Source organism: Polyodon spathula, chromosome 34, assembly GCF_017654505.1.
Source record: "Polyodon spathula isolate WHYD16114869_AA chromosome 34, ASM1765450v1, whole genome shotgun sequence".
NCBI classification, from domain to species: domain Eukaryota; kingdom Metazoa; phylum Chordata; class Actinopteri; order Acipenseriformes; family Polyodontidae; genus Polyodon; species Polyodon spathula.
Genome location: NC_054567.1, coordinates 5,345,513 through 5,355,928, shown reverse-complemented (window position 1 = coordinate 5,355,928; position 10,416 = coordinate 5,345,513). Strand labels below are relative to the sequence as shown.

Sequence of the window (10,416 nt, the reverse complement as noted above, 5' to 3'; positions counted from 1 at the left end):
TTCATCAGCAGTGTTACCATGTAGCATATACTGTAACTTTCATCAGCATTGTTACCATGTAGCATATACTGTAACACCAATGATAAGAACACTAGTGAAAAGAAGGCTTGTGCTAGTATAGGCTGCAGCCTCCTAAAACAAAATGCATAACACCAATGACAAGTACTAAATATACTCCTTCAAGTGAATGTTTTCTTTTTGAATAGTGTATAAATTATATATATATATATATATATATATATATATATATATATATATATATATATATATATATATATATATTAGCTGCTGGACTTTCAAAATGCATTCCAATATCACACAATATATAATTGAGCAATGCAGTTCACATCAGAGACACACATATTTGTAATTCAAACTAAGGGAGACTGAATATTTATTCGAGAATATTTATTTTACTTTCATTTTTGGTTTTCTTTGACATAGGAATGCACTGCAATTGCAGAATACCCCAGATCTGATTCTGTTGCTCCTGTCCTCACAGCTCATGTCAGCCTGGTTACCCTTCACTATACCGACTTTTTTTGCTGTGAGGTGAGCAGAGCTGGACACAGTTTTCCAACAGGGGTCAAACTCAGGAGTCTAAACCTGTGCTGCCAGACCAGTTGGCATAATGCGGAACTGCTAGTATATCAATCTACTGCCTTATCTACTGGGCTGTGATACCAGATTGAGCGCCAAGTGATGCATCGGTATTTTTATTTTATCTTACGTTTCAAAACAAATAGTTTAACACTGCTTTTGAGGACCTGAGGTCTAACTAGAGAATCGCATGGCTAATAACTTGTATTCCATAATTTTGCCTACTTAAACCAAATATCCCTTTCATAGACCCCTAGTTCAGCCTACAGCAAACAAAAACAATTAACAATTTCTATTGCAAATACATCTGTATTGTTCATTTAAACATGATTAAGTATTATATTTCATGGACTATTAAGAGTAATTCAGCAGTTCTGGACCTGCGGTGGTCATTTGCTAGATTGCAAAAAGGAAGCAAGCACGAATTGCAAAAATACAGTAAACAAGCAGCATACCGCCACCAGCACGTGTGACACACCACTGTCATTACGAATGAATGAGATGGAATGTTGGGAAACATTTCTCAGGCGCTGTTTGCTCGCGGCTTCCCCGGTGCAGCAATGCACACTGGGACTAGTAGTTCAAAACATGCTGATGACTCCCAGCATAGTAAGTCACACACCCAACGAACTACATTGCCCACAGTTCTACCGATCACTGGTACCCTGAGCTGTGCCTAGTGACCATGGAGTCTTCTCGGGCTATCTGACGCAGGGTAGAGGGATAGAAACATAGAAATAACTGAGCTACAAACGATTTTGACACATATAGACCCGGATCTTTTGAAGACTGAAAATGGGTTCCCGAATAAAGTAAGCGTCATATGATGGTGTTTTGTTGAGTGCGGAAGAAGCATGTTTGTGGGATTGCTGGAGTGGTGCTGCACAGCAAGGCCGCGAATCGCAGGGCTGTACTTGTTGCAGTGACAGTGAGAGAAGGGTCATACTGGACGAAAACACACTCAGTGTACACTGTTAGTAACGAGAGTGCCGGTCTGTATGATGGAATGGTCTACAGGTTTAGAATACACTGCGATGCATAACAATAAACGCGGGGCTGGGCGTCTGTGCAAGACAGGAGAGCGGATACATTGCCTTTTTGCGGCTGTTGAACAGGATTAACCGAACCGTGCTGTGCTCATTCTTGCTTGAGTTGCACGCTTTAGTTTTGCAGAGACACAATGGCTTTGCTTGCTGTCAGTTGCTACTGTCTATACACATTCACAGTTTTACCTGTGTATTGACTGTTAGTTTGTGGTAACATTGTAATTGATTTGCAGGTTTATTGCGTGGGACGTTTCATCTAAAACTATATGTCCATACCTTCTCCACAGTGTGTTCCTGAAGGAATGAACGCTGCATTGACGGCGTTTACATTTTTAGAATTGACTGTGGCGCAGACAACACGTCGCAAGCCACGTAGTGTGAGAAACAGCGTTCCCCTTTCACAATAAAGAGAAACGTGTTTGTAGGGTTGCGTAGTAAGACTTGATAAGCTATTTTAATAGAATATGGGTCCTTCATGTGGGTTTATTTTCGTGTTTGCAAGAAACTTCAGAAGTTTCTTTGGCATTCCAAAACTTTCTGTGACAGGCCAGGGACTAAATATAAAAAACAACGCATTAATAAATATATAGTAAATATGGACTGGAGAGGAGGGCTATAGTGGAAAGTATTGCCCCGAGGGAAGACTTGTTACCGACAGGGGGCTATAATGCCCGAAGCCGCATTTCATTTTCCATTATGGACGAGTCTGCGGTACATGTTTACATATGAATCAGTCAAGAAAATAAGCGAGCCAAGGTTGGACAGTAAATACGACTCTGTGTGTGTGTTTATATATATATATATATATATATATATATATATATATATTATATATATATATATATATATATATATATATATATAATATATTGCACACACACGCGCAAATTATAATATAGCTGACACGCATAAGTAAATAACATCAATAAAAAACAGAAACTGTCGTCATATTTGTTTGCATCGTCGAGTCAGAAAACAGTTTTATTCACTATTTTAATATTTGGAATTTGTTTTGTAATTCATTTTCTGTTAAATCGCAGACCGAGCCTGTTGGTGCAAGGATATCAGGGCAGTCACTTTTTGCTCCAATTATGATGTTTTAACCAATCACAGCCCAGGATTTCCATCCACTGATTCATACATATACCTTATAGAACAATATCAGAATAAATTAGACATGCTGTATGATGTGTTTGAAAAAAAAAAAAAAAAAAAAAAAACTAGAAACAAGAAATATCAATATTAAAGCCACAAAAGCAAAACAAATAAAACCCTTTTTAAAACAGGAAGTCTATACAGTACTCCTACAAAAAGGCATGTTATTCATTTAAAGATGTTTTGAATAGGGGCCCTTTGTTTGCTTGCTTCTTGTTACAGGTATTTCTTTTTCAACAGAGTAAGGAAATCTACAATGTATATAATCCCCTAATCGGGATAAGAGTACACCACTATTCCAATGGCAGAACTGGCCGGTAGTTTTACAGTTTGTAAAAGGCTCTGCATGTTAATGATAGGCTTCATGGCAATGAGACTATGCTACTAGTATTTTTAGTATGTGCATTTTGATTAGTGTCTGTTGTCCAATGAACTGAGCTTTCATTAAGGTAAGTCAAAATGAGAAAGCCACATGTGCAGATTGATTTTAAGTTTGATTCACAGTTGATGCTGTGGGGCGGGCATCTACCATCTCGCAGAGGCCCACTAGAGCTGGAAGCTGACTGGCTGGTGGTACTGAATTGTTTTTTAATAGTATGTATTTATAGTCTGTACATTGTGTTTTATCAGAGAAGTATAAACTTGCACTTTTATTTTGCCTAATTGCACAGGGCAAATTTTGTAGTATATTTTTATTGTCTATAAAGTGTTAATTTAGGCCACTGACAAAATAAACTTGAAACTATTCATTTGATGATCAAAGTACAATCACTTTGCAGTTGATAATGGTTGGCCCTGATGCCAAAGCTACAGGGAGATTGTTTGCATTAAATGCATGAAGGGTCCTAAACTTCCTATGCCAATATGATCTAAAATGACTGTTACACTGTGCTTTCAGAGGCAATCCAGAGACAGCGTTTGAAGTTTACGTTGAAGTCACTCATCCTGGGAGCAGCAGTTCAGGTATTGTTTGTATAAGTATTCATTTCATCTTATTTATGTAATGTACGACATGTGTATTTTTTCCAAGACCGTCTTGTAAGTGACATTTAGAATCTCTCATCTACCTGAAAATTTTATCCAGGGGTACCCACCAATTGTATATAAAAAAAAAATGCATTGTAGATGCAACTTGACTCCGCGATTTGCAAATCACGATTGCCACGTCGTCTCTACCATCGTGTAAAAAAAAAAAAAAAGGTAGAAGTTTGTTAAAGCAACAATGTTTAGGTTTGCAGGTGTGCTCTTGTAATGCAGGATTACCAGTTTAAAATCTGTCTGTCTGTGTAAACACTTGGTTCAGAGTTTTTGAGGGAGTTTAAACATGGTCTTATTACTGTATTAGTCAAGGTCACCCAAGCAATCAACTTGGTAGCGTTTAGTCTTCACAATCACTGGCTCATGCCCTGATGCAGTTTACTTGCATACAAAGCAAACAAATAAAACGCATTAACAGTTAGCTGTTTAAAGCTTGCTCTGATGTGTTCCCTTCCCCTGTCACATTGTTTTTGACTGGTTAGCTCGCTCTGATGTGTTCCCTTCCCCTGTCACATTGTTTTTGACTGGTTAGCTCGCTGGCCTCCCTGTTCTTTAGTATCTGGTATATTATTGCATGGATTGTGATTGTAATTTATGGCAAACACAGACAAGGTCATGCTGTATTTGCCTCACACTGTATACTGAATATTCAAATTGGCAAAACATGGTCATACAGGGTTATTAACTCTCACGAGTCCTGCATTTAGTCGTGGGTTTCGGAACTACCTTCAGGTACTGAAGTGTCAAGTGTTAGAGCACCAAGTCCTCATTAAATTGCTGCCTTCACTATAGATGCATGAACAACTTGTAGGAAAGCAACAGACTGAGGTGAGGATTATTCGTGCTGTGATCAGTTCAGAGCAGATCTATACCCTGTCCACACATAAATCTAAATCATGTACAGTCAGAATGTGTTGAAACCATGTGATTGCAACTTACTTCCCATTTGTTTAGGGTAGTGTTAGCTCCTGGTCATGTCATTAATATACCTGAAACCCAGGACTGAGTGCAGGATTAGTGTGAACTCCTAACACTGCTATGCACTTCTGTGGTATACACTAGGTAGAGTTTTGTAATTGTGTTCATGCACTGTACTAGGACAAGCTTCAGAAACACATTTAACATTTGAAGGAGCAACAATAACATTGTTGTGAAGATGCCGTGGATAAATACAGGTTAATGGTACTGAAGACAGAAGGCTCAAAAAGCACAGAAAGGATTACCCTGTATGATTCTTCTCCAAGTAGACTGTCAGATCTCTGTAATAGTCAGTCCTAAAGCAGCACTTTTAAAAGAGCAACTTCGGTTTGGCTTGATTAATCTCTGTCCGCACAAACACAACCCAACAATAACAAGTTGCATGAATTGAATTTCACAGGCCCATCATATTGCATATTTACAATGAGCACCAAAATAATATATTGTAATCAGCATTGTTTTACCAATCATAGAACAAGTCTACTACATACCATTTCTTGGTGTCTGTTTGCTACACTAATCCTGTCACAACAGCATTTGACATAGTATCAGCGCATTTTGACTTGCTTGTTTTTTTAGGCACTCGCATGGTGCTGCTTGTGATTGACGTGTCTCAGTCGGCACTGAGTGATAGGCATGGAGGCAGCTGGGTTGCAAACCCCTGGCAAGGCTGTACACCCCTGGCAAGGCTATAAAGCAGGTCTCTTTAAAACGTCTCGTTTATTTTTGACTCGTCTTGAATACTAGTGGTAGCTGACTGTGACTGAGGACTGAATGCAGGAGGTACTTCCTAGTCCAGTGACGGCTCAACTTTTGATGATGGTTGCTGGGATTTGCCTGTTTCTGAAGTGGTCGTGTTTGCAAGAGTATTTAGAGTTTCCTCTTGAAACTGTACAGCTTTACATTCAGAACATAACAAGGTTTGTTCATAGTTTTTCTATGTTGCTAAAAGGTTGATTTAACTGCTAAGACACAAGCTTCCTCCCACCTACAGTAAGTGTGTTGCTAATTGAAGCAAATATTCGTCATGATCCAGCGACTGCAGCCAGACAGACAAGGTTATAAATGACATCTTTAAGCTACTGAATGTTATAAATTAGGAAACATAATGGAATTAGGTGGGTGGCCTATTTTTCTAAATGTACAAAATGTAACTTTTTTTTTTTTTTTATTGTTTTCTATGATGAATTTAAAAGGTATAACTGAAAATGCCATTTACATGCACAGTGTGGTATTTGCAATCATTGATCCGGTTGAGTTTCAATAATTTATCCCTTTCGCTGTTCCTTAATAATGACTCTGAGCTTGCATGACATAGGCCTTGATGTTTGATTAGAAATTCAAAAGGAGGGCAATCTGCAAAGACATTGCAGCTGACCATTCATCAGTTTTGTGCACTATGTAATACGCGTCTTTTGCGTCAATGTATCATTTGCTTAGCAAAGAGCTTAACAACCAGGAACACAAACAAACAGGCAACATGGTGTTACAGTGTTAAATGTAAATGTAAAACTGCGGTACAGTTATTTTATTTATTTCTTGCATTTATATTGCTCTTTTTATACAAAAGTATCGCAAAGCACTGTACTGTACATAACAGAAAGAAGTCACAAACCACAATACATTTGTATGGCATGTCTCACATACAGCTGCCATAATCAGACCATTTAAATAACAGATTTCAATAACAGTATGCACATAATAATACAAAAGCAGCAATTTTAAAGTTATATTAATGCCCACTAAGATAACAAAGCCATTTTATAAAAGTGTGTTTTGATTCTTGAAAACTGTAACAGTCCCAGCTTCCCTGACAAACAAAGGCAAAACATTCCATAATTTAGGAACTCAACAAGAAAAAGCCCTACCTCCCTCCCGAAAGTGTACGCCATTCAAACGAAAGAGTATGCCATCTAACAGAGTACTCCAGTCAAACGAGAGTACTCAATTCAAAAGAAAGAGTACCCGGTTCCCCCTATAATAACATTTAAATTATCTTTAATGTGAAGTGCAGTGGAATAACACCACCCTTTTAACTTCACTCAAATACTGGACAATTTATTGACCTTAATAAAATTAATAAATACAACAAGCATGCTGTTAACGTACATGTCATAGACAGGCATTTCCTTACATTCCTGGATACCGATTCTCTCAATGACTTGTGCTAAAGGAAGCCCTACTGTAAGCAAGTTTCATGTCATTTGGGGAAGTGGTTCTCAAGATACACTGTATGTAACAGGTAGGTACGGATATACTTCTGGGCTCCACGATATTTCTGCTGCTGGGATGGTGATACACGTGGTGTATAGAGGTCTGTAGGTGAGCAGATTTTAGTATTTAAATCTGCCACTGAGATCATTACAATAGACCCCAGAATGTGTCCGTTAAAGTTGTACAGGTTTGTGGTGTGAAACACATTGAGATTTTTTCTATAATTGGTGTTCTTCATAACACTCCATATGCTTGTTCTTCAGTTTGGCTTTACTTTGTATTTGTTCAGTGCACATTGGAATAAGGCTGATCAGCTTCATGTAACTTCAGTGTAATTTAGTAGGGTGTTCAGGTTCACATGTAGTTGTTGTGAATGGGATTCTTTGTAATTGTTAGTTGTTGACATGTAACTTTGATGGTAATACTTCAGTCTGTTTGAGAGAGGCCCAGGGCTGAATGGCAGGGGTTTTCAGGTTGGTATTGTCAGGATTGAGATGCACTCGGATAGCTGTGATGGGAAGCCAGTGCCACTGTCCTTCGCTGTTCATGGAATTCTCAAATAAATAAAGAAGAATCCCGGATAAAGATGACCTGAGCTGTGGAGCACACAGCGTGACTGCTAAACTTTAACAACTACGTATTGTGTCACAACACATTTCTGATGGCATTTTTAAAAGTTTTGGAGATTGTCATTTAAAGACACTTGCTTAAAGAGTCTTTGGATAGATATATGCAGTGCTTAAAGTATTAACTAACACTTTAGAAAAGAGTTAGTTAATACTTTGTCTTCTGTAGCTTCGTATTTTATTGTATTCACATTTTTTTTTTTAATATAGCGAAACTCGCTTCAGGTTTATGAGTCAAATTAGGATTTTTGTAACTCTGGCTCACAGTAAAGGCACTTTAGTGTTATGTGGAGAAAATGTACATTCTCTTGCTGAGAAAAGGCTTTTACACCAATGTTGCCCCACATGTTATCGTACACTCAAAACCTCTTGCAGACATTTTAGATTGAGTTTGGCTATAATCCCATAAACACTCGATTTTTATACAAATTTTTTCTAACCTTTCCGGTACTGCGTGATTCTTACACAGTTACGTAAGCAGACCCACTGGATGTGTGGACAGTGTTTGTAATATTGCCCAATTTGAATAAGCCATTTACTCCATAAATAACATAAACTAGCAGGTAGAGTACTCCCTCAACCCTTAGCCGTCCATTTATTCAGAGCTTCTTGGACTCGTCGGGTCAGATTTATTTTCACACACTGTTTATTTTACACACGCTTTTTAATTATTTTTTTCAGAATAAAACAGGTTTAAAAGGCATTGAATCTCAAAAGGACACTCAGTACTGTATCTACAGCCAAGCCCCTCTCCTTGTTCGCTGTATTTTTCACATACCTCTTTATAGACGTGCACACTGATAAATCCTCTCCTGATCACTCGTTTTATCACTCCTCAATAATGCAATCCAAGTCATTATTTTATTACTATAACATATGCAAATGTCTGTGATATTCTTTGAGCGCTGGATGCAGAAGCAGCTGCCTCCTTTGTTGTGTCAGTGTTATCTCTGTAGTGGACGGGTCTATGAGATACGCCCCTTTTTTTTCCTGGTTTCATTCAGCTCCTGTCGGTCTCACTCGGCCATTGAAAGGTTTTCTCGTCTTTTTCCGGAGAAAAAAACACTAGAGACCTGTGCTTTATGTCTTTGATGTTGGACGGGGAAGGGAAAATTGTAATTTCGGACCTTGTCCGACATAGGACTGCAAAGGGTTAAATCATTGACCTAACTTTGACAAGTGTTAAGTGTTTCACGCCCTTTATCTAGATCAGTGCTGTCTTTCTTTGTTTAGTCTCCTTCCACACGAAATAGACTCCCAGGAGATCTCTATACATTCCCGCTGCAAGTTAAATCCGAAAAATTTAACAGCTTCTTGCGTGGGCTTTTTTTTAGCGCACTGTAGCTGTTAAACAGTATTGTCCTGAGGGAGATTTTATGTACCGCACACTTTATTTCTTACTCTCTTACCGTCTGTTTCTATCACTGTTTTCCCAGCCTCCCTTGGAAATGAGTCTCGGCAGACTCTGCCCTAGTAAATTGCATTTCAGTATATTTTGATTCCTGGAAGGGTGTGTCTGAATTGCTGTTATTTCAACATTTCACACCCTTTTTATTTTTTTTTTGGCAGCCGTGTGGCTAATTTATTAGGGTGGTGTTTGGATTATAATGTTTTCAATAGTCCGACATGGCAGTAACAGTGTGTGGAGGTTGCGTACCCTGTTCATAAACCCTTAAGTCCTACATTTTATGTAGTAAATCAGTATTTAACTTAGCTGGTACTGTATAGACTAGAGTATGACATTTAGCTTGCTGTCATTCTTGGCAGTTACAATCACAAAAGAAGCCCAGTCTTCACTTTGGTAGTAATTTAAGAGTCCCTGTGAGAAATGGGAAATCAGCCGCCTCGCCTACAGTTGATATTCTCCTAATCTATTCAGCTGGCAATCTCATATATTCTGAGGTATAGCAAATCCTTCATAACGTTCTCTGACCTGTGACCTAAAATGGCTGCTGTGGTCATGTGACTCTTTGCTTTCCAGATGATGAAGACCTAAGGTATTGGCTTCATTCTTGGTACACATCTGTATTTTGTGATTCTCTAGGTCAAATTCAATCTGGTGTCGTACTAGGCAAACTAGCGCTTTTTTTTTAAAATTATTTTTGTAATAAAAGTGCCTCTTTAAAAGTCAAAGCCTCATATTGCAGAAAGCATTTGAGGTACTGTAGTGGCTTTGTATTTGCAAGGTTGAAATAGTAAATGTGGGGGTTGGGGGGGTAGCAAAAAATAACAACAAACATGAAGAAATCTAAGCTTTCTTGACACCCAGAATGTAGAGAATTCTATTGCCATGCTAGGTCTATATTGTGGTTTTGATTAATTCTCTCTGTTCTCTAGCATTTTTCCATTAGAATTTAATTGAACTGGTTTGTATAGGAATTTTTCTGGCTAGCATTTCAAACATTAGGGTGGCAGTTGTTTTTGCTTAGTGATTGATATAATCTGTTTTCACTTAAGTGTGTAGAGATTTGTCTTAACGGTCTTATTGCAAACATGAGTGTTTTTTCCTGTTTTGTTTTGAAAGTTATCAGTTTTAAGTTCAACAAGCAATTGCAAGCAGAAGTCTGGGTCAAAACTTCGCAAGTTGCTCTGATGTAATGTCTGAGGAAATGTGGAAAGAGGCAGTTGGGTTGTGAAGGGGCATATGGATCTGATCAGGTCACAGTCTGCTCTTGTAGCCACGTGAATGCCAGATTTCAAACGTTCCTGGTTCAGTGAAGTGAAGCAATTTATAATCTCTTCTACAAAAGTCAAGATTT

The 10,416-nt window shown here is 38.2% G+C and overlaps 1 protein-coding gene across 5 annotated transcripts in view; it reads left to right on the top strand.

Moving 5' to 3' along the window:
- Positions 1-1,258: 1,258 nt before the first annotated feature.
- The window catches only part of LOC121303610 (DENN domain-containing protein 1A-like), a 313,333-nt gene continuing 304,175 nt past the window's right edge, over positions 1,259-10,416 (top strand). For all 5 annotated transcript variants that reach the window (XM_041234403.1, XM_041234405.1, XM_041234402.1 and 2 more), the window contains exons 1-2: positions 1,259-1,412; positions 3,700-3,764. In XM_041234403.1, coding sequence (XP_041090337.1) covers positions 1,396-1,412; positions 3,700-3,764 — 82 coding nt within the window. In that variant the 5' untranslated portion in view covers positions 1,259-1,395. The remainder of the gene's footprint in view (positions 1,413-3,699; positions 3,765-10,416) is intronic.